Consider the following 27,299-nt stretch of genomic DNA (forward strand, 5'->3'; position numbering starts at 1 on the left):
AATGATGTAATTTATTTAACATTATTATTAACCCATAAACAACCCAGGGTTCCAGATTCGCACGTCACAAAGCAACCCAGGAACGGGGCATTCCTGGATTGTTAACGAAAAGCAGAAACAAAAACCACACATTTCATGTGCTCCGCTTGTCCCCACAATTGCTGAGTTAAACAACTGTACAACTGGGTTAAACAACCCAGGAACTGTAACCATGATGTACAAACCAGGTTAATATGATGGAAGCCTGCCTGCACTCCTTGCTCACTGGCAAGAAGCTAGGTTGAGTATTTTTAAAAAACTGCAATAAGGAATTAACCATGCCTGCTGTCAGGATGCCCCTGTTGCCCACTGACTTCTCCAATAGCCAGAATCAACACTCAGACAAAAGGGCTGGTTTCCAAGGCTTTAATTCAATTTATCCTAATGAGGCATACAGATGCTAATTGCTTGAGACTCAGAGGAACTACAAAGGAACAGCCATCTAGGGATTTCTAAGGGTTAGGACATCAGTTGATCTCCATTTGGGAAAAACGCGGCAACTCTCTGAACTTAAGGGGTGGGAGGGGAAGACCTCTCCCCCTCTCCCGCGATGCTTCTGGGCGCTGCTGTTGACATCAAGCCAATCGGGCTGAGCGCCAAAGCTCGGCCCCTGCAATCTCTCGCTTGTCTGTGCCTCGCGTCTAAAAGCTCAGGTCGCCCCTCCCTTTCCACGCCTGGTTCACTGTCGCTCCCAGGGCTGTGAGCGGGGGGGGGGCTCCCCCTCCAGCTGCGTCTCTGAAGTCTGAGAAAGTTCCTCCCCCACGAATTGTATCTCCCCCTCAGAATCAGAGCTGCTTTGGGACTCTATGGGCTCAGCTACAACCCTGACACCTGGTACCATGGAAAAGAAAACATGCCGTACTCCTAAAGAGCATTCACTTCTTCAAACTCAGGAGCAGGAGCACATGGGCGGTGGGGAAGTGTCTATCACACATGACCTTCTGCACATACTCTCTTCTTCCCCCACTTTCAATATCCAGCCTCCAGCCTCACACACTATTATCACCCTCCCCTACAACAAATGCAATGCTTGCTCAGGACAACAGCAGTGGCTTCTGTCCCCATTGGGTATCCTTTTTAAGGCTTCCCTACTATAGGCGCCAGCTATAAGGGATTCTCAACATCGAACACAAGCAATATTAAAGCAGATTTAAAATGGGACCATATTTATTGACACAGTTATTTTGATGAAATGAGTATTCAAATCACCTGCTTCCAACATTTCTCCATGCCTCAGAAAGTAAGTTTTTCTGATTTTCATGTCTACAGCTATTTACATCTTTAGACACCATACCAAAGCAAAACCTATGGAATAAAATTTCCTTCTGCAGGGTACAACTTGGACATCCTATCAAACGCTATGAAATAATGACATGAGGCTTAAAACACAGATATGTGAAACTGCAGATGGTAGACAATTTATGGGGGAGAATAAAGGGTTTACATATTTTACAAAAAATAATGTCAGCAGCTACAAGTTAGTATACTAAGAACATCCACTGATCAGATTAAACAGTGTGTAAATGCTGGTGTATAGGAATACCACACTGACAATTCCCCTGCTCTTACAATGCTACAGCCTACATTATTTCAGAGTTATGTTGTGCGCATGCGCGCATGCGCGCGCACACACACACACACACACACACACTACCTTTGTGTTTTGGTAATACAACTGGATAGATCACACAATTGCTTGTAAATGTATCGTTCAAACAAAACAAGGGAAAAACCCTACAAGACAGTATTTTTCTATGCATTTAAAAAAGAAGTCCAGATAACTAAAAAACGGGACAAGTTGATGAAGAAAAAAAACTTCACAGTGTCTTTGATAATGCTACGGTGGAAAGAGAAATCAAAAACACGGTTAATGGAAAGAGTGCCTCTCTTTAGGGCACATTTTGCAGATACCTCAAAGAGGCTTATTTACCAGATTATCTGAAGATTAAATCGAAGTCAAGGACAATTTGCTAGCTTCTCCGACGAGTTGTTCTGCGGACGATAAAAACTGGGTTTGCCACTGGAAAGACACATACCACACAAGACTTGAAGAGTCATTGCCAGTCACAGAAGACAATGCTGGGCTAAATGGATCAACAATCTGACTCAGTATAAGGCAGCTTCATGTAGATTCAGAAGGTATAATTGTTTAAAGCATTGTTCACAGGATATATAAGGTATATAAGGATTTTAACAGAAAGCTGTGTGTTAAGTTTCATCTTTTACTTCAGACGGAAGATACATTTTGAACTCACAGGTACAAAATGGGGATCCAAGTTCTTTAAAAGATTAGCTATTGTTGCCTTAAAGCCTCAGATGCCATAAGATAAAACAGAACATTGTACATGTAACATCTGGATTGCGGGTGGCCCTAGATAGACTACAAAAGCAAGAGTTTATCAAGTTTCTGGCAGATCATAGTACGTTGTTGTATTTTGTACAGCTTGGGAAATCTGTTGTATACTACAGGCCTGGATTTGAATGATTCTTGCATCCTTAAGTATGAATTTAAACACATATATGTGAGAGACAATCACCTCCTACATAGGACAATCCCAATTTGTCTCTTTGTAACTTAAGGAGACAGCGCTGATGAGACCAAAAAAAAAATAACGTTAAATCTAAACAGGCAATTCTAAAGGAAATCGAAAATGGACCAACAAGTATTTTTTAATCTTTTAGGTAATATTTGATGTTTCTTCCCAGTATTTCACCTGGGAGGAAAATCCTAGAATTTCAACAAGATTCACTCTTCCTTCTCGTCTTGCTCCAAATTTCAAGGCTAAAAACAACCTACTAACATTAGAGAAAGGACTTAAGTGCATGATCTATGGAACAGTCTAACACAGCAAGGTGGACTATCAAACTAAAGTATATCTGTGTAATTGGTTAAAAAGGGAAAAAAATCAAATGAAGATGATTTTGGCTGCAATTATATTTCTTTCATCTAGAAAAAACCTACACAAAGAGCCTTCTAGCCCTTTTGCTGCAGCAGAGGTCCCACTGGGACATGGACAAGACAATGCACCCAGCCATTGAAATTTTTATTTAATTGGTTCCAGTTTCTGGACACTCTCTGAGAAAACAAAACCATGTTCCCAGAAAACTACGTACTTGCTCTAGAAAAATGTTCACAACTGTCCACATTACATATCTGGTTCATCACTCATGCAACAGACCCTCAGAAAGAAACGGTATTTGCATTTCCTTCCCCTATGCTTTTCTTCCTGACCACTTAATATTCTTTCAGAGAATGTAACCACAAACTGGATCAACTAAACAAGTTTGCAAGTGATCAAGTCTAAAGCAAGGGGGTGGGGTGGGGGGGACTTCTGCAGTAGAAAGCACTGCATTTTGGTTGTTTTTGTTTGAAGCTCACACAGCCTCCTTCCCACTCATGTATCAAACAGGAAGTCTCCTGATGAATCTGTTTGGAGACCACACTGATTCCCTGGGGAGTGTTACTCTCCCTGGTAAAGAAAGGGTTTCCCTACACTGAGTCCCTGATGATAAAAAGCAGCTTTAATTGGGCATTCAACATATGCCAAAAACCCTAATTCAATACTCTTTGCCAATATTGTGCTTTTCTGGTGGGATATTTTTTTAAAAGAGACCAGGCTCACCGGATCAGATTCTACTATCTCGCTGCTTTCCTTTTTTTAGGGGGAAGCAACACACTTGGGAGTTGCCCAAAATAATTTCTGAAACGGCTACTTGGCAAAAGAACACAGCTGAGAAATCCACAGATGTCTCATCTTTTTCTTGTCTGCTGAATGAAATCCTCATTTCAGTAAGCAGCTGAAGTCGTTGCTGCCAGCCTGCCCCCTCCCCCCTCCCCACCAAGGAAGTTCTGCTGTAGGACAAAACTGGAGCACACAAACCAAGGGAAGGAATCTGAAAAATGCTATCACATTTTAAGTACACGGCAGCCACATCCCCTGGCCAGCTTACCACCCATGCATGGTGACATTAACAGGCAAGCAAGTGGCATACATTTGTCAAGCCTACTGAGTGTTTTAATGTCCTGCCTACCTCTCTGCTTTATGCTGACAACCACCTTATTTCTCTCTGTAATAAAGCAGGTAATATTTCAGAGGGTCAGGCAGAGGAAGGCTCAAGACCTTCTCTCTCAGGATGTTTATAGGAGGCTCAGGCTTCAGTTCAGGGACAGGTTTTTCCACCTCTTCCCTGCCCTCCTCCTCCAACTCCTCACAATTATTATCGTCAGAGGGGTTTGAGATCCGACTGGCAAAGACCTCTTTGTCCAAGAAGACAATGGTTTCCATGCGCCTGCGCCGGACACGCCTCCGCTTAAACCTTGGTGGATTCCTGAGGCCATTTCCATTTCTGCTTGCTGTTTCCTGGTGTATCAGCCTTTTTATAGTGCTGCGGATAGCGATGCGTGCAAGGTCTTGAAGGCTGCGGACCATCACTGGTGCTGAAAACATGACAGGAGAAATTGGAACAAGTATGGAATTTTAACTTATTTATTTGCAATATTTATATACTGCTCTATATTTGACAAGATTTCCAAGCAGTGAACAATAAAGACAGAGAGAAAAAAGAACCAAAATACAGAATTAAAATATTTAAAATCATATGATGCTACCTAAAACCATGGCTGGTCAATTAAGGAAGGCTTGTTTAAATAAAAATGTGTTCAGCAGATGCTGCAAACAAAATAATGAAGGTGCCTGCCAGACATCAAGAAGAAGGGAGTGCCACAAAGAAGAAGCCAATAAACTGCAGGATCTACTCTAAGTGGACTCCAAACAGACCACAGGTCCATGCAGTCACCAGAAGTGCCTCATCTCATGACCTCAGTGACCGGGCAGGCAGGTGAGGGAAAAGGTGCTCTCTCAAATATCCTGGTGCCAGCGAAGAAGCAGCCAGTGCCGTTCCCTCAGCAGAGGAGAGACATGTTGAAAAGGGACAGCTCCCAGCAACAGCTGAACTGCGACATTCTGCACTTGCTGCAGCTTTTGGAGTAACTTTAAGGGCACCTCCAGATAGAGTGTGTTGTAGTAATCTAGTCCTGAGGTTACTAGTGCCTGTACCACTGTGGCCAACCTATCCCTGTCCAGGAGAGGCCACTGCTGACATACCAGTCAAAGCTGGGAGAAGGCACTCCAAGCTGCTGTAGCCACTTGGGCCCCTACTGACTGTACCTCCAGACTATGAACCTGATTTTCTAGAGGGAGTGCAACACCATCCAGAGGAGGCAATAAGCCTATCTTGGGAACCACTTGGTCACAGGGCCTTTGTCTTTCCAGGATTCGGTCTTAGTTTACTGGCCCTCATCCAGCCCATCACTGAGTCTAGGCCCTGATCCAGGACTTGCACAGCCTCACCTGAATCAGATGTCACAAGGAGATAGAGCTGTGTGTCATCAGAATACTGATGGCACTTTGCTCCAAATCCCCTAATGACCACTCCCAGCACTTCACAGAGACGTTAAACAACGCTAGGGATAAGAAGGTAACCTGCAACCCCCATAACTTAATTGCCAAACCACCGAGGAATAGTAACCCAGTACTATTCTCTGAAATGGACCCTGCAGGTAGGACCAAAACTATTGTAACACAGAGCCTCCATTGCCTAATCCATGGACCTGGTCAGGAGGATACCATGGTCGATGGTATCAAAAGCCAATGAGAGATCAAGCAGTCACATTTCCCCTGTCCCTCTCTTGATGAAGGTCATCCATCAGGGTGACCAAGGCTGATTCAGTCCATAACGAGGCCAGAACCCAGACTGAAATGGGTCCGGATAAACAGTATCCTCTAAGAGTGCTCGCCCTGCAATGACCTTCTTAAGTATCTTCCTCAAGAAAGGAGTAATCGCAACTGGGTGGTAGCTATCAAATACCATTGGGTCCACAGTGGGTTTCTTCAGGAGTGGCTGTTCTACTGCCTCCTTAAGGGCAGCAGGAGTCCCACTTTCGCATAGATACTCATTTACCACTCCTGGAACCCACCGTGACACACACACAGGCTAGCTTTTATTAGACAGGAAGGGCAAGGATCTAAAGGGCCCACGGTCAGTTGCATTGCTGCAAGCACCTTGTCCATGTCATCAGGCGGCACAACTGAAATTGATTCCACAAAACTGGGCAGGTAGTGACATCAGACACCTCAAGTGGAGCTGCACTAACAGTATCAAGTACACCATAGAGACATGGGATTTTGTCCTCAAAGCGGGATGGAAAAAGATCACAGCAGGTCTTTCAGGGCTCCATTCACTGGAGACTGTTAACAACCCCCGAACCATCCAAAAGAGTTCTGCTGGATAGCTACTCATGCAATGGAGGCAGCAAAATAAGCCTTACTTGCTGCCCATACTGCCACACAGCAGGCACAATTATGTCCTCTACAGCATGCTCCGTCACCTTCCCTTTGCGTTTTATGACATGCGCTCTAGCTGATGTCCTGTCTATTTCACTGTCCACAGCTCCCTGGAGCAGAATGGGCTCCCTGGAGCAGAATGGGCATTACAGTGCTGGGGAGGGCACTCAGGTGCAATCAAGTAAATGGCCTGCCACATCTCACTGTTCCACAGTGGGACTAGGGCCTCAGCTGGATCACCAGCCTACAGTACTGGAAAATCCCCAAAAGTGTTCAGAAACCCACTGGATTCCACATATCTCTTTGGGCAGACCATCTGAATGACTTCCCTCCTGCAAGGGTGGGAGACCAATGCTGTGAATTCAAATCTCACCAGGAAATGGTCAGACATAGGTTGAAGATACAACTTGCTTGCTCAGATTATGACTGAAGGAAACTGAGACCTAGTCAAGACAGCACAGCTCCTTGCTAGGGAATTTGCCAGGAAAATGGACATATACATGTCAGGGAAGAGCAGGCAGTTGGCTAACCCCTGGGCCACCTCAAAGCAACACCCACTGTGTGATCAAGGCCTCCACACAAGCTATGTGGTGATGATATCAACATGAGGCACACAGACATAACTAAAACAGCACAGCCTGGGACAGGGTGCAGAGGCCGCAGGCAATGGCAAAAGATGCCTGGCTGTGAGGAATGTCTCTCTGAGTCTCACATGGCCCATCCCAAAGATTCTGGCAAAAAACCCTGTAATCTATAGAAGTGGGAGACTTACGCAAGTGAACAAGTTTCAGCTTCCCTGAATCTGCATGGTTGGGCTGGATGAGAGGAGCAAAGGAAACAGCCAAGATCTTCTTCGTCTCCCAGGCTGAAGGACCAGTTCGAGTTATCTTAGTCAGCTGTGTTTAAGAATAAAAACATAACATGAAGCACTGGATGCTACAGTGGACAGCAGAAATAGATGATCTATTGTCAGACTTAAAATACACCTTCCCCACTTTCTACCATACATCTTTGAAAATTCAGTGCTTATTAAACTAGAATCCAGATCAGCAAGCAAGTGGTAGCAAGGATGAGAAAGAGGATGCAAGAGCAACTGGTGACGATGGTGATGAGAAAACAGACTTACTGAGGGAGGGGCCCTATTGAGGTATCTTGTCCTAGGGCCCTCAAACACTGGGATTAGCAACAACAGTAGTGATATGGTGTGGCAGAGACTACATGGAGAACCTCAAGCTCCACCTCCCACCAGCTCTAGCCTTTTCAATGCACGTCTTCTCCTCTTCTCTCCAAACAATGTTCACTCTTTCCTCATGCTCAGACAACTCAGTGAGTGACAAAGAGAGAGAAGGTTGGGACTGATTTTATATTACAAATACACACATCTTTTCCACGTGTCATACCATCAGTTATCTGGAGACATTCTTTGCACTGCAGTTATGATGGCTTCTCATCTTAACTTGTTTACCTTCCACTTCAGTCCATGCCATAGAATATCTCCATTTACACACACACACTGGATGAAGTAGGATGCTGCCTATGAAAGCTCATTTCACAATAAATATCTTGGTTTCCAAGTTGCTAGAACACTTGCCCTTCGCAGTCACAGGATAACATGGCTACTTTTTTGGAATTGCAGAGTACATGAAGAATCAAAGTAAAATCACAAGCAAGGGGACTCCCATCCCACAAAGCAAACCTTTTCCTCCAATGGCATGACGAGAATTCCCCCAACTTTCAGCAAGTTTTTCATGTAATCTTCATGCTCCTTCTGGACACCAGCACCGCAGTACACACGGTCATATTGAGAGCAGTCTGGAGATATTTCTAAGCAGTTGCCAGTGACAAAGGAAGGCTCACAGAATTCAAACCTGAGAACAAAAAAGGCTGTTTCCAAGTGAAGCTTCTGGATGGCACACACATTCAACAGGCTGACCCTTCCCCAGCATATATAGGTTGGACAAAGAACACAAACTAATTCTTTACTTTGCGGTAAGAAATTTATATGGTCTATGAATTCCTACTGCATGTCTCAAAAAGTCTGGGTAAATTTTGCAGTCCTGGAACACATATGCACTGCTTCAACTTCTCCCAAAGAAGCTTGGCAAGTACAAGTTTTCTAAAGCAGCTGAGAAAAAATGGAAATAGAGATTTCCCTTATATCCTTATACCACTAATACATCAAACCCCGTATTGTCTGCTGGCTGGCAGCAGCTCTGCAGGGTCTCTGGTAGAAATCTTGCCCAGGCCCACACACTTAACATTATTTTTACTGGAGACATCAGTGACTGACCCAAACATCCTGCATGCAAAGGATGTGCTCTATCACTGGGCTATGTCTCCTTTCCTTCTTCTCAGAGATGTACTTTCTCCTTTACCACCCTCCTCAGCTGTGGAATGATCTGCTGGTTGAAACGCACCTGCTGACCTCTTTGAATGTTTTTAAGCGGGAATTATAGACTCGATTATTCTGGCAGGCCTTCTGTTTTCAGAATTCTTATTTCTCTTAGCCAATTGTTTATACCGTTTCTTCGCTGTATTGTACTTATTGTATTTTTACTGTAGGTTTTTTTTTTGGTAAAATTGTTTTTAACTCTGTATGCCGCCTAGAGTATTTTGTATATAGGTGGGTTATAAATGGAATAAATAATACATAATAATATGTTCCAGAAGTCTTTATGGAGAAGGGAGGGAGACAGGAGTATTCCCATCCTTCCCCCTCGGCCACTGAAACAACAATGTCAATTTCCTGAAAAACGAGCAAGTTTCAAATTTATATCAAACCTTGCCCACAGTGTTGTTTACAATCTCAGAACCACTGTTGGAATGCATTTCGAGATTAGCAAGTAATCATTTATCATGGTCCCTTCTAGACTGAACCCAACTAACAGCTTTTGTTGTTCTTAGCTCAGGGATATTAGTGTGTTCATTCCACAACAGTGGAAGAGAAAAGTGTCAGTGGCATGTGAACTAGTCAACAGCCTTGAAAAAAAATCTCTTTGTCTTCTAGTAGTTAACATCACATATGTAAACAGCCATGCTGAATTCACTGTATGCTATAACTAGGAGTTACCACCCATAGTTCTAGGATCTGTTCTGGAAGTCTGTTTTAATGCAAATTAAGCACATCCTCTGATCTTACTTGTCAAAGCTGTCACTTGTTCTGATGAAGAAGTCCAGTTTCTGCTTTGCATATTCTATAACGTCAGAGTGAAGCTCTACACCATGATTAACACCAAAAGGGCCTGCATGTTTAAGGAACGCAAAGAAAAAAATGCTTGAAGGCAATTGGATGAAGAACCAGCATCGATTCAAAAAGTTTATCTCTGCTTGACACAGAAATTGAGAAGAGTCACTTCAGTTTGCCATTTTCAGTCTTCCATTAAAATGCAGATAAATAGTGAATCCTTTAAAAGAGAGTTTTAATTACAAGTATACACTGATGGGGTTCACACGACACGACAGCCCACCATGGGTGGGCAGGCAGGCAGCCAGGTCGGTTGTCATGTCATCCAAATGTGGAGCATTTTCTGTGGAGTGGCTTATTTTTTCAGAACAAGCCACACAGAGAACCTATGGCTTGTTATAGGTGTGGTTGTACCGATGGTGGGTTATCGTATTGTCCAAGCCTGGGAGACCAATTTTATCGTGGGTTGCCGAGATTGGATACAGAGCTGCTTGTGTCAAGTGGCAAAAAAGCCCATGCTGCTCATTCTATGAGATCTCGCCAGTGACTTCTCTTCCACCAATGCTGAAATGGCACTTTGGAAGTAATGTTGCTCATTCTCTGGCTTCTGTTTTTTTTCAGTGCCTTAACAATACGCAATTGGGGTCATAATTTTTTTAAATTATTTTTTCTGTTGGCTTTTTGCTTATAGCTGGCTGATGTTGTTTTTGCTTCTGAACTGCACTACCGGGACACTGCCTTCTCTTACTGTTATTTCTCCCCCGATCTTTCACAACTGCGCAAATTTGCCTATATGCAACATCGTGTTGTCAATTTCCTTTTATGTTACCTACTCCACTGCTCCTTTTGACAGATGAAACATACCAGGAAATTGACCAGGCAAGACTACACATATCTGATGTCTGCAAGTGTGCACTTGCGGAAGACCAATAAAAAATAAACTGCGACTCCAATTGCACATTTTTGAGGCGCTTTTTTTTTTAAGCCAGAGAATGAAAGAGGTAATGATCAGAGTGGTGATGGTGGGGGGGGGGGAGAGATGAGACGGTTTTTGCCACAAAGTCCCCTGGAATATGTGCCAGAGCCAGTGGGAGGACTAAGGGGGAAGGAGGGGGAGAACAAGCCATGGCAAGCCTGATCGTCTGTTAGGTGTACTGTGAGTTGTTCCGTGAACAACCAACCCATTGTGGCTTACTCACAGGGTGGCTTAGCACGATGTTCAAACCCGCCCACTATGTGCAGAATTGAATGGAAACAAAGGGAGACCCACTCTAAGAGGGATGCAGAAGAATCCCCTATATCCCACTAAAAGTAAAAGTTCATTTCTTGAGCTGATTTCTTGGCAACCTGAATTGTTATTTTTAAGTGGTTTTTTAAGGGGAAAAATAGTGCCCATAGCTGCTATGGAATGCCCAAAGGGTCTAATTTAGTTTGCACATAAGCTAAATTTGATCATTTTGGTGTTTTATAGCACCTTCAGATGCCATTTTCCCCCTAAATTTTTTTTACCCTTGCAGGCTAGAAGCGGGTGTCTAGGGAGCAAAAATAGCCCCTGGACCTCCTGAAGTTGCTCATCCCTGTTTGACACCAACGTCTTGGTCTAGCTGAGAATGCAAATCCTTAGATTTTGCCTTGACTTTCATTCTCAAAAATTTACCACCTGACATTCAAGAAGGATGTTCTCTTAAAACAGGGTGACCAACAGGCTAACAGGCTGCCCATTAACCATTCCTGGTTGTGTTGTCTGCTGTGCTATAATATGAACTTGAGCACAGCAAGAGTTGTTGGGAATTCCAAGGGCAGGGGACCACATGAGCTTTGCTCTGAGTAAGACAACAAGTTGGGAGGTAGCCCCACAATGTAAAATCCAGCTTTGTCTCCATTTATTACAATTTCGTGGAAATTGGCTCAACATTTTATATTGGTAGGATGGCTCTTGGAGCAGTTCCTATTAGTGCATAGATGTGAAAATATTTTGCTCAAATGAGTTACCCATGCACCATGCTAACTGATGACCTGGGGAACGGGGATGGAATTTCTGGTACTTCCTTCCAAACCATATCTCACAGGGCCATACGTCACATATGCTTACACATCATTTGATTTGCAAGACAAGGGTTGATCATTGTCTGTATGAGCTGACATTGCTGAAGAGCATTGTGTTTGTGTGGCAATATGCTGAATATGACTAGCACTGTTTATACCCGCTGTATTAACAATATACTGGAGATAAGACATGTTTTCTCAAGACACGGAGCTTAATTTAAACAGCTAATTTAGATGATTAAAACGATCACTTACCCAAGATGAGTCCAACCATGGAACTCAGGTAGCCAGTGCCACTTCCCAGGTTCAAGAAGGAAAGCCCAGGCTGCAGATCCAGAGCTTCCATAACCTCTGAATAAATGCAGGGAGCAGAGAGATGAATGTTCCCATGTTTCCAAGCCAAGTCTTTGTAAGCATTATCCTTAAACTCTTCAAGGTAATAGTCTGCCCTGTCGACAGCCCGGAAGGCCTGCTCCACTAGCTCTGTCCGGATGTACTGAGCCTCTTTCAGGTTATCAATTAATTCATCATTGTCCTCTCCTGCACTCACGGCACCTCCCATTGTTCACACAGGTTCAAAAATCAATTCTGGATAGCAGGGGAGGAAAAAGAGAAAGAGTCATTATCCTGACCAAAAGAAACTGTTCTGTGTAAGAGTCCAGAAGACACTAACTACATGCAAAACACATTCTACATAAAAGAAGATTGTTGTTGTTCAGTCGTGTCCGACTCTTCGTGACCCCATGGACCATAGCACGCCAGGCCTTCCTGCCCTGCGCTCTCTCCCGGAGTGTGCTCAATTTCATATTAATTGCATCGGTGATACTATCTAGCCATCTCATCCTCTGCCGTCCCCTTCTCCTTTTGCCTTCAGTCTTTCCCAGCATCAGGGTCTTTTCCAGAGTTTTCTCTTCGCATTAGGTAACTTTTCCATATACATAAATATTGCCAGTTATAGCTCTCTTTTGTCAGTTTGAGATTTTCCCCCTCAAACATATGGGTATATTCATTAGGGCAATGAAACAACCTTTGATATTACACACCAGTGACCCTTCCTGATAAACACTTTTCATTGCATTGTCAGCTGTTCTCTTAAGTTGCTTCTGGATATAAAAACATGGATTCTAGTTGGCAGCTATATATTGCAATTTTCAATACATACAGAGGCATACTCTGCTTTTATCATCATTCAGAGAAAAAAAGCACCACCCATCAGCTTCAGTACTGCATGCAGTGCCTATGAGTCAAAACAGGCTCAGTCTTCTATTTCTTGAGGTTTCCTACATGGTAACTAATAACTTGCCCCCATTCTACTTTTGGTCTAACCCAAAGCCCTTGTTGGTTTTCCAAATGTCACTGCTACTGTGGGATCAAGGAGGGTTGCTTGGAGATGAATCCTGGAGGGTTTCTGGGAGAGGAATTGTAGGGTAAGCTTTATTGGCAGGAGAGTCCCAAATGAACAGAGAGTCCACTTCTGCAGCCGGTAAGTCTTTGATGGAGCAATTTACTCCAAACTGGGAGGTGGAAAAATGTTTCTAATTCCCTTTGCTTGCCGAGGAAAGAAAAATCAAATTCTCTTCTGTGCTATTCCACTGGACTTTGCTGGAAGGAAACTTTGCTTCTAGACCCCTTTACAAATGAAAAGGACTCTGGTACAAAACCTCCTTGAAATACCTACCATGTAAACCTCCCCTGTCACTTAAGGTTATGTTCCCTGAGATAATCAGGATCCAAACTAACCTAATGTGCATGTCTGAACATATGCACAATGAAGGCAGTAGTAGTGGGAAAAAGAGAGGATATGTGTAAGATTCTATGCTGGCATGCATGAATACATGTTTTACAGAAAAAAACACAACCTTTTTAATGAGAGTTCATTAGGAACGGATGAGGAATCTCCCGGCCCATGGGGTCGATACACCCCACAGGGCTTCCCTGTATAGCTTGTCAGCTTCTTCCCCAGGCCCTGCCCCATCCCCCAGCAAGAAAAAGAGCTTTTCCCTGCTGAGCACTGAAAAAGGCCCCATTTCTCAGTACTTGGCAGGGAAATGCTCTTATTGGATCAGTTGCTGATTGGAGATAACAGTTTTTTCCTGCTGGGGAGAGGGGGCAGGGCCTGGGGAAGAAGCTGCTGAGGGATTCCATCCTACTTACTTCTGAGGCTTATCCCGCTACTTCTGAGTAGACACGCAGAGACTTTTCTTCTTACTTGTGGGTAGACATGCTGCTCATGTTCATGTTTACTTCTGAGTAAACATGCTGAGGCTTGCCCTGCTTACTTCTGAGTGGGGTTAAAAACAGTAAGAAACACATTTGGACCCACCCATGCTGCCTTTGGCCATGCCTATTTTGCTTCTCACCCCACCCACAGATGAAACCCAAGACCTTTCCCAGATTGGAATTCAGCCCCTGGACTGAAGGTGGTTCCCTACTAAGTAGCCAATTTGGAAACAGCAATTTGGCACGAAGGCTAAAAATAGAAAAAAGAATCTCCTACTCAAACCCAAGGTGCCTTTAAAGTAGATTCTTGGATCCCAGCTTTAAAATCAACTGAAATTTGCAGTCTTAATTATAAAGAAACAATCCTATCAGGATGGCCAACAGACTTGAACCAGAGCACTACTATTAAATCTATTGCAGCCGTCCCCAACCTGGTGCCTTCCATATGTTATGGACTTCAGCTCCCATCAGTCTCAGCCAGGATGGCCAATGATCAGGAATCCTGGGAGTTGTAGTCCCCCCCCCCATTTTTTTTGGAGGGCACCAGGTTGGGGAAAGCTGGCCTAATGTATGAACAATACAACGACTGCAACACCAATTTAATATGTAACAGCCTTTGGACAATACGAGCCCTTTTAAAAGAGCCAATTCTAATGGTCAAGAACATAATTTGCAATGCCAAAGCTGTTGAGCTCTTCTCCATAGACTGCTAACATTTCATACAGGAAGAACACAATGTGAATTTTTATTTACGTGCTTTGCTCTTCTGGCAAGAACTGCCGAAACAGCAGATTTAACGTTCGTTCCTAGTTTAGAACGTCCGGCTCAGCTTCACTGTTACATGTGTTCAGCACAAACAATGTCCAACCCATATACATCAAAAATGTGTGAATAGAACCAGTAGGTACTGCAAGATCCAAACAAGGCACAGGAGATTACCATCATCCCAGCAAAAATCTTACCTATTTGTTGAAACAAAGTACCTGTGCTTAAATATCACCAGTATTGCTCAGACTTGGTACCACAAAAACAAACTTTCAAGGAAGTCAATTTTGAAAATTATTTAACTTATAAATCATGCAGAATTCTTTGGTTTGCATATGCTTGCTTAATTTGCATGCCTTGGACAACCTCATATTTGAGGCTGTGCGTATAATCAAAGCTATGGTTTTCCTATGGCTGTGAGAGCTGGACTATAAATAAGGCTGAGCGCCGAAGAATCGATACTTTCGAACTGTGGTGCTGGAGAAGACTCTTACGAGTCCCCTGGACTGCAAGGAGGTCAAAACAGTCAATCCTAAAGGAAATCAACCCTAGAATCATAGAATAGTAGAATCATAGAATAGTAGGGTTGGAAGGGGCCTACAAGGCCATCGAGTCCAACCCCCTGCTCAATGCAGGAATCCAAGTCAGAGCATCCCTGACAAATGGCTGTCCAGCCTCGTCTTGAAGGCCTCCAGTGTGGGAGAGCCCACCACCTCCCCAGGTAATTGGTTCCATTGCCGTATTGCTCTGACACTCAGGAAGTTTTTCCTGATGTTCAGTCGGAATCTGGCTTCCTGTAACTTGAGCCCATTATTCCGTGTCCTGCACTCTGGGATGATCAAGAAGAGATCCTGGCCTTCTTCTCTGTGACAACCTTTCAAGTACTTGAAGAGCGCTATCATATCTCCCCTCAGTCTTCTCTTCTCAAGGCTAAACATGCCCAGTTCTTTCAGTCTCTCTTCATAGGGCTTTGTTTCCAGTCCCCTGATCATCTTTGTTGCCCTCCTTTGAACCCTCTCCAGCTTGTCTGCATCCTTCTTAAAGTGTGGTGCCCAGAACTGGACACAGTACTCCAGATGAGGCCTAACCAGTGCTGAGTAGAGGGGAACTAGTACTTCCCGGGATTTGGAAGCGATGCTTCTATGAATGCAGCCCAAAATAGCATTTGCCTTTTTTGCAGCCACATCACATTGTTGGCTCATATTCAGCTTGTGATCGACGACAATTCCAAGATCCTTCTCGCTCGTAGTGTGGTTGAGCCACGTATCCCCCATCTTGTAACTGTGCATTTGGTTTCTTTTTCCTAGGTGCAGAACTTGGCATTTGTCCCTATTAAATGCCATTCTGTTGTTTTCTGCCCAGCACTCCAGTCTATCCAGATCACTTTGAATTTTGTTTCTGTCTTCCAAAGTATTAGCTATCCCGCCCAATTTTGTGTCATCTGCAAATTTGATCAGCATTCCCTGCACCTCCTCCTCCAAGTCATTAATAAAAATATTGAAGAGCACTGGGCCCAGGACTGAGCCCTGCGGTACCCCACTCGTTACCTCTCCCCAGCTTGAGAAGGTCCCATTGATAAGCACTCTTTGAGTCCGATTCTGTAGCCAACTGTGGATCCACTGGATCGTTGTTTCATCTAGCCCACTTCGAGCTAGTTTGCTCATCAGGATATCATGGGGCACTTTGTCGAAAGCTTTGCTGAAGTCGAGGTATATGATGTCTACAGCATTCCCACGGTCTACAAGGGAGGTGACTTGATCAAAAAATGAGATCAGATTTGTCTGGCAGGACTTGTTTTTGACAAATCCATGTTGGCTTCGAGTAATCACTGCATTGTTGTCAAGGTGCTTCCAGATGGATTGCTTTATGATCTGCTCCAGAATTTTCCCAGGGATTGATGTCAGACTGACTGGTCTGTAGTTCCCAGGTTCCTCCTTTTTACCCTTTTTGAAGATAGGGACAACGTTAGCCCTCCTCCAGTCATCTGGCACTTCCCCGGTCCTCCATGATTTCTCAAAGAGAATAGACAGCGGTTCTGAGAGCTCTTCTGCCAGTTCCTTTATGACTCTAGGATGCAGTTCATCTGGCCCTGGAGATTTGAACTCATTCAAAGTAATGAGGTGTTCCTTGACCATATGCCTGTCGATCTCAAGCTGCAATCCTGCCCCTTCAGCCTGTACTTCGCCTTTGCCAGGGGGGTCATAGACCCTCTTTTGGGAGAAGACTGAGCCAAAGTAGGAATTGAGCACCTCTGCCTTTTCTTTGTCCTCTGTTATCATTTTGCCATCCTTATTTAATAGCTGAACAACCATTTCTTTCCTCTGCCTTTTACTATGCACGTAGCTGAAGAAAGCCTTTTTGTTGTTTTTAGCATCCCTCGCTAACCTCACCTCGTTCTCCGCTTTAGCCTTCCTGACGCCATCCCTGCAATTCTGTGCTACCTGCCTGTACTCTTCCTTTGTTACTTGGCCTTCTTTCCACTTCCTATATGTGTCCTTTTTTGTTTTCAGGTCATCCCTAAGCTTTTTGTGAAGCCACATTGGCTTCTTCTGTTGTCTTCCACCTTTTCTTCTTGTTGGAATTGTTTGTGATTGTGCCTTGAGAATTTCCTTTTTTAAAAGTTCCCACCCATCTTGGACTCCTTTTCTCGCTAGCATTGCTTGCCATGGGACCTTACTGATCATTGTTCTGAGTTTATTAAAATCAGCTTTCCTAAAATCCAGGGTACGCGTTTGAGTACACTCGGCTTTTGCTTCCCTTAGAACCAAGAACTCAAGTACAACATGGTCGCTTTCCCCCAGAGTTCCTGTAACTGCTACTTTATCCACTAAGTCATCTCTGTTGGTTAGGATCAAGTCAAGGATAGCCGATCCTCTAGTTCCTTCCTCTACTTTCTGTAGGAGGAAGTTATCCGCCACACAAGTCAGGAATTTCCTGGAGGGGCCATGTTTTGCAGAATTTGTCTCCCAACAAATATCGGGGAAATTGAAGTCCCCCATTACTACTACATCATGCTTCCTTAAAACATTGGCTATTTGCTTTTCAAAAGTTTCATCCTTGGCTTCTCCTTGATTGGGTGGCCGGTAGTAGACTCCGACCACCAGGTTCCTTTTATTCTTTGCTCCATTTATTTCAACCCAGATGCTCTCGATGGGGCTACCAAGCTCCTCCTCCTGTATTTCTGTGCAGAGATATGTATTTTTCACATACAGTGCAACCCCGCCTCCCTTTCTGTTCCTCCTGTTCTTTTTGAACAAGTTATATCCTTCAACTGCTGTATTCCAGTCATGAGAGTCATCCCACCAAGTCTCAGTTATACCTATCAAGTCATAATTTCCCTCCTGTATTAAGAGTTCAAGTTCGTTCTGTTTGTTTCCCATACTCTGGGCATTAGTATATAGACATCGAAGACTATGTGCTTCATAGTCTGGCTTTCTTCCTACATGTGTCTGAAGACTATTATTGGGCGCTATCAGCGCTGTTCTCTCCATTGCAGTGCATGCGCCTACGTCCATTGTTACCCCCAACATTACATCTCCCTTCCCCGTAGGATTCAGTTTAAAGCCCTCCTGATGAAGTTCTTCATGCTGTGGCCAAACACGTTCTTCCCAGCCTTTGTGAGGTGCAACCCATCCCTAGCCAACAGCCCATCTTCCAGGAAGTATAGCCCGTGGTCCCAGAATCCAAATCTCTCTTGTCGGCACCACCTTCGTAGCCAGTCATTCACCCGGAGTATTTTTCGTTCCCTTTCTATCCCTCTTCTAACTACTGGAAGGATGGATGAGAAAACTATCTGGGCCCCAAAGTTCTTGAGTTTCCTTCCCAAAGCTTCAAAGTCTGACGTGATCTCTTCGTAGCTCCGCTTGGCGGTATCATTTGTTCCCACATGGATGAGAAGAAAGGGATACCTGTCAGTGGGCTTTATGAGTGCAGGCAACCTTTCAGTCACGTCTCTAATCTGTCCTCCCGGGAGACAACATACCTGGCGAGTCCATGGGTCTTCGCGACATACTTGGGTCTCGATCCCACGCAGCAAGGAGTCTCCCACTACTACCACTCTTCTCTTCTTCTTCTTGTAGGCCTGGGTTTCATCGCCTCTGTTTGACTGACCTTTAGCCTCTTGCTCACTCTCATGCAGGTTCCCCTGTGATTCTTCCTCTGCAGGCTGTCCTCCAGTCTCATCTGCAAGTACCTGGAATCGGTTCCACAGCTCCACCGCTTCCACTGGTGCAGAGTGGCGTCTAGTTCTTCTTCTCCTAACTGTCACCGTTTTCCAAGGAGTATCCTCTACTCCATTTTTCTTCACCTCAGCATTTCCCACTGCCTCATCTTGCTGTTGCTCTTCAAGCTTCTGGTCTGCCCTTTGCTGCTGTAGTTCCCCCATTCTGTTCAAGAACTCTTCGTGTTCTCTTATTCCCCGGAGGGTTGACAGTCGCCGCTCCAGTCCACTTACTTTTTCCTCCAGCAGCGTGATCAACTTGCACTTGTTGCAGGTGTAGGCCATGTTGTTCTCAGGCAAGAAAACAAACATTGCACACACCTTGCAGGTCACCACCACTGGAGAGTCTTGTCCTTCCATTGCCTCTTTTCCCTTTTTGTGTCTAGCTTTGTGATTGTTCTAGACTAGCCTGTGCCTGCTCCTCTACTCAGTAGAGGTTAAAAGCAGAGTCCCACTGGTGTGGAAGTGTGTGTTACAAGACAAATAAATGGAAAAAAGTTAGTAAAGAAAAATAAAAAAAAAATGTTAGGGGCCTCCCCCTTGACCTCCCCTGCCGAACTCCCCTGGCCAACTCCTGTTTGCTCCCCCTGACCGCTCGCTCTGTTCGCTCGCTCTCTGGGAGCTTGCCTGCTTCTGTAGTCCCTGGACCAGCTGGAGCAGCTTGCTCTGCTCTGCTCTGCTCAGCTGGGAGGCGGGAAACAGACTGAAGCTTCCCGCCCAGTCAGCTGCTGGGAGTACTCAGGCCACACCCCTCCAATTCAGTTGGAGCTCTCAGAAGCTCCTGGTGAGCTCACAGCCAGTCAGAAGGATAAAGGGCAGCGCCCTGGGCTTCCTGCAACCCACTTACCTCTTAGCCTCTGTCTCCTTTGTCTCCTTTGTCTCTTCAACCACTGCAACTCCCCTGGCCAACTCCTGTTTGCTCCCCCTGTTCGCTCGCTCTGTTCGCTCGCTCTCTGGGAGCTTGCCTGCTTCTGTAGTCCCTGGACCAGCTGGAGCAGCTTGCTCTGCTCTGCTCTGCTCTGCTCAGCTGGGAGGCGGGAAACAGACTGAAGCTTCCCGCCCAGTCAGCTGCTGGGAGTACTCAGGCCACACCCCTCCAATTCAGTTGGAGCTCTCAGAAGCTCCTGGTGAGCTCACAGCCAGTCAGAAGGATAAAGGGCAGCGCCCTGGGCTTCCTGCAACCCACTTACCTCTTAGCCTCTGTCTCCTTTGTCTCCTTTGTCTCTTCAACCACTGCAACTCCCCTGGCCAACTCCTGTTTGCTCCCCCTGTTCGCTCGCTCTGTTCGCTCGCTCTCTGGGAGCTTGCCTGCTTCTGTAGTCCCTGGACCAGCTGGAGCAGCTTGCTCTGCTCTGCTCTGCTCTGCTCAGCTGGGAGGCGGGAAACAGACTGAAGCTTCCCGCCCAGTCAGCTGCTGGGAGTACTCAGGCCACACCCCTCCAATTCAGTTGGAGCTCTCAGAAGCTCCTGGTGAGCTCACAGCCAGTCAGAAGGATAAAGGGCAGCGCCCTGGGCTTCCTGCAACCCACTTACCTCTTAGCCTCTGTCTCCTTTGTCTCCTTTGTCTCTTCAACCACTGCAACTCCCCTGGCCAACTCCTGTTTGCTCCCCCTGTTCGCTCGCTCTGTTCGCTCGCTCTCTGGGAGCTTGCCTGCTTCTGTAGTCCCTGGACCAGCTGGAGCAGCTTGCTCTGCTCTGCTCTGCTCAGCTGGGAGGCGGGAAACAGACTGAAGCTTCCCGCCCAGTCAGCTGCTGGGAGTACTCAGGCCACACCCCTCCAATTCAGTTGGAGCTCTCAGAAGCTCCTGGTGAGCTCACAGCCAGTCAGAAGGATAAAGGGCAGCGCCCTGGGCTTCCTGCAACCCACTTACCTCTTAGCCTCTGTCTCCTTTGTCTCCTTTGTCTCTTCAACCACTGCAACTCCCCTGGCCAACTCCTGATTGCTCCCCCTGTTCGCTCGCTCTGTTCGCTCGCTCTCTGGGAGCTTGCCTGCTTCTGTAGTCCCTGGACCAGCTGGAGCAGCTTGCTCTACTCTGCTCTGCTCTGCTCAGCTGGGAGGCGGGAAACAGGAGTGCTCATTGTGCCCTGAGTGCTCATTGGAAGGACAGATAGTGAAGCTCAAATATTTTGGCCACCTAATGCGAAGAGAAAATTCTCTGGAAAAGACCCTGATGCTGGGAAAGACTGAAGGCAAAAGGAGAAGGGGATGGCAGAGGATGAGATGGCTAGATAGCATCACCGATGCAATGAATATGGACTTGAGCACGCTCCGGGAGAGAGCACAAGACAGGAAGGCCTGGCGTGCTATGGTCCATGGGGTCACGAAGAGTCGGACACGACTGAACAACAAGAAGAAGAATTTGGAACTATTTGGCAAAACATAGTGCAATGGAAGAAATACTGGGGCAGTAGCAGTGATATCTGCCCCAGGGATGTTCTCCATGTGGCCCACAACCTGATGCCCTTCTAATAGCTAAATGGAAAAAATTAGCCCCAGAAAAACTCAATAGTTGTCTTTAGGGGTATATGTGCATGGGGGGGGGGGGAGTGCCAAAACCCCACACCTTGATGTTTTCCTCCTACTTTCAGAAAAAACTGTGAGCCAGTATGTGCTTTCAGCTCAGCCAGCTATGCATGTACTGATGGACTGGCAAGGGGATAACTTGGCTTCTTGTCTCTGTGTTCTGCTCCAGATTCGAGCAATCCAATTGTTGATTAGCTGGTCGTAACAGCAGATGCCTGCAGAGCTAGGAGGAAGAACCGCCTGCTGAATCAGTCCTGAAGTCCATCTAGTACAGCATGCTATTTCCCACAGTGGCCAGTGAGATGCATCTAGGAAGCCCTCTTCCACTCTTAATAGAAATAGCCCCCTCCCACTATTCCCCAGCAACTGATATTTGGTTACCATGACCCATGAATCACATAGAATTTTACAGATTTATTGGTAGTAGACATGATGCAACCTTTTCCCTGCCTTCAAATCCCTCCCCCAAACCAACCTTTCCCACAAAGCCTTAACCCGCATCCCCATCTGAAACAAAGCCTAAGCACATGTTGCTCACATACACCCCTTGCTAACTTTACTCCACCCACCCACCCACCCCTGTGATGCCTCCCTAATTGATCCTTAATATAGCTTAAGACTTAATTTAAACACACAGGGGCTCAACCGCTACATTTTTCACTTGCTTTCACACTGTTCACAAAATGACATGAGTGCAAAGTTAAAGAGTTTCCCGATAGAAGAGAGCTGCCCTCTGACCTGGCTGCAGTCCAGTTACAGGGTTATTAGCATGCCTTTGCATGCTCTGTTGTGCCACTACAAGAGATAATTGGTTTGCAGCCAACTCAGGGCACACTTACTGAAAACAGGGTCTCTGGTCTACATTGTCCTAATACAGAAGAACTATGTAGCACAGGGGAGAGGGGATGAGGGTGTAATGAATAGTTTTTCCACAGCACAGAGCAGTTCTCATTTTGCAGCCAAGACCTGCTGCAGACACCCTAGTTTCAAAATGCATTTACAACCACCAAAAGATGTGTGTTCCATTTCTTTTTCTGGCATTACAGTTACAGTCTCTGGCATCTTTCCCATGCCTCACGCAGACATGCAGAGCCAAAACACTGCCGTCTGGACTGCAGGCCAGGATGCTAGATGGTACCAAAATGAAGTGGAGTTACAGAACTTTGCAGGTGCACCTGGATACTCACAAGATGCTACCTGGAAAAAGGAAATACGTTTCATGTTCAAAGCTTTGTTCATGCTCTAGGAGTGAGGGAAACACTCAAGAGTTCAAAGCAAATGGCAACATTTCAAGCCTCTGCAGTTTATTCTGAGATGGGGAGGGGGGAGCTTTATCATGATGGGTCAAGCAAGGGCTCTATAATTATTTTTAATTTCTACAGCAGCTTTCATTCTAACAACTAAACGAAAGGGCCTGTAGGGCTAAAAAGCAGGATAGAATGCTTATCTATTTCTGAATCTATTTTCCTCTGGAGCAGGAAGGAACCCCATTGCTTGAAGCACAGCAAGACATTGGTTCTATTACCATGAACATGGGCAAAGGGGAGCTATACAGGGCTCATCATCAGAGGAAATGGTGATCCCTCCTTATACGTAAGTGGAAAACACATTATCATAAGGGAAACTGACACAAAGCCCTGTGGTGAGGGAAGCTGGACAACAGCCTTTTAATTTGCTTTTGATTGTTTGCTTTTTAGTATATTTTAATGTTTTGTTATAGGAAGCCATCCAGATAACATTGAGCAGCATACAAATGTTGTAAAGAAACAAATAAGACACTCCCCCCACCCCCGTGGACAGGCAGGGAAGAGGTCATTATTAGGAGAAGGGGGAGAGAAAGGGAAAGAAAGCCCTGTTATGGTAGATGGAGGAGGAGGAGGAAGGGAAATAAGGAAGATCTGATATACAGATTTGATGGGAATGGGGAAAGAAACCAAAATCCTATTGTAAGAACTTGAGAGACAGAGTGATAAGAACCTAAGAAGAGCCATCTTGGATGAGAACAAGGGTCCATCTAGTCCAGTATTCTGTTCACACAGTGGACAACCATTACTGTGGAAACTGGGGCAGGCAAAGGTCTCATTATCATAGGTAAAGGGAAACTGCTGGGTGACCCATGACCACAGAGGCAGGAGTCTCAAGACCTAGAAAGTGTGTGTGTGTAGAGCAGCAAGGAGTCATAATGATAAATCGGGGGCTGGGGAGCCAACCACCATCAAAAGATCCTCATCTGCAAAGGGAGGAAGGAGACACTACAACTTTTGGTGGGGGTAAAGGGCCACAGCTAAGTGGTAGAGTGCATGCCTTGCATTCAGGAAGTCCCAGGTTCAATTCCTGGCAGAAAAGGTTAGAAAAGACTTGTGCATGAAGCTCTGGAGAGTAGCTGCCAGTCAGTGTTGACAGTACTAGGTTAGAGGGACTACTAGTCTGACTCGGTATACGGCAGTTAAGACAGGGATCCGATCCCTGCAGTGTAACATTACTGGGTGTGCGTGTTAAATTTTAGGCACGCTACCCTTGACATAGTAGAGGTGGGGTCACATCACACAGCATAAGGGGATGGGCTGAGTGACCCTATTACCATAAGGTTGTGGGGGAAGAGGAAAGAAAGTGTGAGGCTTTGCATCCACTGCCCCGGAGACTGTGGGTGGCAGCAAAAAGCGCATATATTATGTGATCCCACGCTCTCAAGAAGGGGCTTACCAAGGGGGAGGGAGTGACTGATGCTCTGCACCTACTGGAGAGGGAAAGAGAGATGGGGAGATTCTCACAAGGGAAGGGATACAGGAGCATCTTGCACTCCTTATAAAAGTTATATATAAATAAAACCTTGCACTCATTATTCCGAACAGAGTGGTGATAGATGCGCAACTATGGGAGAGGTGGTTGACCCCACTGCAACAAGGCTGGGAAAAGGGGAGTGAGGACGTACTGAGGGTTTACACCCATTATATTGGAGAATGAGGTTGGGGTGGAAGGAAATAAATTGCAGGGTCCGGTTACCCTTAATATAATCAAAAGAGCTGGCTGGTCCCACTGCCAAGTGGAGTAGGATTAGGACGATTCAGGATTTATACTTATAATCCTGGAAATGGGGGTGGATGAGAGAAGGAAGAGAAGTTATGGGTTGTTGTTTTTCTTAATCACAAGAGGTGGGGTGGGGGCAAGAGGCAAGAACCAGCTGGCCGCCCCTATTGCTAGTGGGGGGCGTGAGATGAGAAGTATGGGCATAATCCTGCAGACTGAGGTGACGGGGGAGAGAGAGAAGTTATGGAGCCCTATTATCGGGGGGGGGGGAAGGCGCTGGCTAGCCCCATTATCATGGGGGAGAAGTGAGACGGGGAAGAGTGGGGTTTCATGCCCGTTATCCCGAGGACGTGGGGTGGGCGGGAGAAGGAAAGATCAACTAGAAGACACTCTGCACCCCTATTATCAGAAGGCCACTCGTGTATCCCGCATATGGTCCAAAGGTGGCTTCAATCGAACATAGTCATAAAACGACAACAGAGGGAAGACATTCATGGGGAGGGCGGACAAAAGAACAGTTTACAGATATATCAGGGCCGTTTAAAGGCCAGAAGACGGGACGGGGGGGGGGGGGCGGCGGCTAGCAAGACGCCTTGCCATGGGGCAGGGGAAGATCTTGGAGGCTGGGCCGGGGGGGAGGGAAGAGAGGACGGAGTAGGAGACGGCATGGGGTCACCCCGGCATGGGGGGGAGGTGGGTCTGACTGGGCCCATTGCCGCCACGGAAGCAGGAGACCCCTGGCTGAGGCTGAGGGGGCGTCAGGCCACGGGGGGGGGGAGGAAGTTCGGCCCTGCGGGGGCGAGGCACCCTTGTCGCGGGATGGGGGGCCGCTGTGGCAGAAGGGGCGGGGCTCGGGCCCCCAGGGCTGACAGGGCGGGCGGCCTCGTCGCCCCCGCCTCACCGGAGGAGGAGGAGGAGGGAGGGAGGCCCCCAGGAAGAACAGCAGGCGCATCTCTACCTGTTCCTCCAGCGCCAGCAGCCTCCGCCGGCCCTTCTTCTCCCCCCGCCACCTCCCGCCGCTGCTGCTGCTGCTGCTGCTGCTGCTGCTTCTTCTCCTCCTCCTCCTCCTCCTCCTCCCCCCGCCGCCGCCGCCGCCGCCGCCGCCGCCACACGCCGAGTCCCACAGCTGTAAACAGTCGCCCAGCTGGAGAAACACCCCCCTCAGGGCAGCGCCAGTGCGCAGGCGCCGCGCGAGGCCAACGCGCGACGCGGCAAGGAGGGCGGGTGCGGGGCGGGCGGGCGCGAGCGAGCGAGCGAGCGAGCGAGCGCGCGCGCGGGGCGGGGGGGAGGATGTACCATTCTGGCCAAAAAGGAAGGGGGTGGGGGCAGAGAGAGCTTGAGAGAGCGAGGGAAGAAGGAAGGAACCAAGAGACGGGGGAGGGCGTGCCACCGTTTCCTTTCGGCGGGCGGAGGGAGGTGGAGGAGGAGGAGGAGGAGGGGAGGGAAGTACCATTCAGTGCAGGAAGGAAGGGGTGGGTGAAGGAGAAAGCGGTCCCGGCGCCGCGCCGAGGGGCGGCGGCGAGGATGACGACAGTGGCGATAAAGCGACCGCGCGGCAGGGCCTGAGTTCGGCCGCCGCCGCCGCCGCGAATCCACGAGGCGGCCTCGTGACCGTTTCTCGGCCCCGGCCGCCCCCCCCCCCGCAATATGGAGGGTAATAGTACTGACCTCCCTCGCGCGGAAAACAGCGGAGGCGCGTGGCGCCCTGCACGCGCCTGCCGCGCCAGCGGGGATCTGTCCAGCAGCTCCTAGGAGTGCGATCCTATGCATGTTCAGACAGAAAGAAAAGCCCTGCAACTCCCAGCATCCCCGGCCGGCCAGCCGGCCGGGGATGCTGGGAGTTGCAGGGCTTTTCTTTCTGTCTGAACATGCATAGGATCGCGCCCTAAGGCGCTGCGCGGCTCTTCCTTGCTTCTGCTGCAACATGCCGGCGAAAGGCCACCCGTCCGCAAACGGCTACCTCACAAGGTCGTTCTGAAGCCCGCAGTAAGATAACGCGCGTCAAGGGCTTTGGACACCGAACAGCGCTACGTCAAGTGTAGGCAACCTGAAGGCTAAAGCGTCTGGAGGGCGCCAGGTCGCCTTCGCGTGCGTTACCTAAATGCCAAGCATTATTTATTGCTGTACTTGCATCATTATTGCTATGACCGTTGCTCCTACCTGGTCAAAAAGCCACACCGTTTTGTTGTTTTGGCAGGGACTCTGCGCCGCCTTGGCCACAGGATGTCTCCCTTGCTCAGGCACTGTACTGGCCGGCGACGACCACAGTTCTAAGGGTCAAAAAGCAGGTTACGTTCATTCAGCACACTTAAAAAAAGCAAGCACCCACCATGCTTAGTGCTGGCCACTTGCTTTTTCAGGAAAAAAGCAGCCATGGCACGTTGCCTTTTGCTTACTGATTATTATTATTGAGTTTATATCCCACCTTTTTTCCTCTTGCAAGGCAAGGAACAACTTTTTTCTTCTTGAGGCATTCTAGACGAGGCTGGAGAGCCATCTGTCAGGGATGCTCTGACTTGGATTCCTGCATTGAGCAGGGGGTTGGACTCGGCGGTCTTATAGGCCCCTTCCAACCCTACTATTCTATGATTCTATGAACCCAAGGTGGTGTACATAATCCTCCTTCTCTCCATTTTATCCTCACAACAACAACCCTGTGAGGTAGGTTGGGTTGAGAGTCTGGGTCACCCAGTGAGCTTCCATGGCCGAATGGGGGCTAGAACCTGGATCTCCTAGCTCCCAGTCCAACACTCTCACCACTACACCACACTGAATTAGTAGTTCTAGGAGCCCTTGGCCATTTTTTTCCCCTTTAACCAGTTGAACCATTGGTCTGATTTGGCTTGGCAATTTTTTTTTTGTCGGTCATGAATGAAGAGAGCCCTTTCTGGGTTCTTATGTACACAGCCTGGTAGCTATGGTAAACAGGAA

The 27,299-nt window shown here is 47.0% G+C and overlaps 1 protein-coding gene across 2 annotated transcripts; it reads right to left on the reverse strand.

Moving 5' to 3' along the window:
- PCMTD2 (protein-L-isoaspartate (D-aspartate) O-methyltransferase domain containing 2) lies at nucleotides 1-25,566 on the reverse strand. Of its 2 annotated transcripts, XM_084854392.1 has the most exons (6): nucleotides 25,327-25,566; nucleotides 11,869-12,201; nucleotides 9,523-9,625; nucleotides 8,080-8,251; nucleotides 7,156-7,279; nucleotides 1-4,477 (listed from the first exon to the last, which is right to left on the reverse strand). In XM_084854392.1, exons 2-6 carry the CDS (start codon nucleotides 12,173-12,175, stop codon nucleotides 4,098-4,100), a joined length of 1,086 nt encoding a protein of 361 aa, XP_084710518.1. In that variant the 5' UTR covers nucleotides 12,176-12,201; nucleotides 25,327-25,566; the 3' UTR covers nucleotides 1-4,097. The 2 variants fall into 2 exon arrangements, with proteins under 2 accessions (XP_084710518.1, XP_084710519.1); XM_084854393.1 differs by lacking the exon at nucleotides 25,327-25,566 and having other exon boundaries at nucleotides 393-4,477; nucleotides 11,869-12,260.
- Between the last annotated feature and the right edge of the window lie 1,733 nt (nucleotides 25,567-27,299).

The sequence above is a fragment of the Heloderma suspectum genome, chromosome 4, assembly GCF_057233095.1.
Source record: "Heloderma suspectum isolate Gila_16-S chromosome 4, 16-S_ref, whole genome shotgun sequence".
Classification (NCBI taxonomy): domain Eukaryota; kingdom Metazoa; phylum Chordata; class Lepidosauria; order Squamata; family Helodermatidae; genus Heloderma; species Heloderma suspectum.

Excerpts from the sequence above, each read along its gene's own strand:
- PCMTD2 (XM_084854392.1), bottom strand. The coding sequence starts at position 12,175 with ATGGGAGGTGCCGTGAGTGCAGGAGAGGACAATGATGAATTAATTGAT. Across the intron at positions 7,280-8,079 it reads TCATGCCATTGGAGGAAAAG|CTGACTAAGATAACTCGAAC; the intron begins GTTTGCTTTGTG and ends TCTTAAACACAG. Across the intron at positions 4,478-7,155 it reads GCTGAAACTTGTTCACTTGC|CACCAGTGATGGTCCGCAGC; the intron begins GTAAGTCTCCCA and ends TCATGTTTTCAG.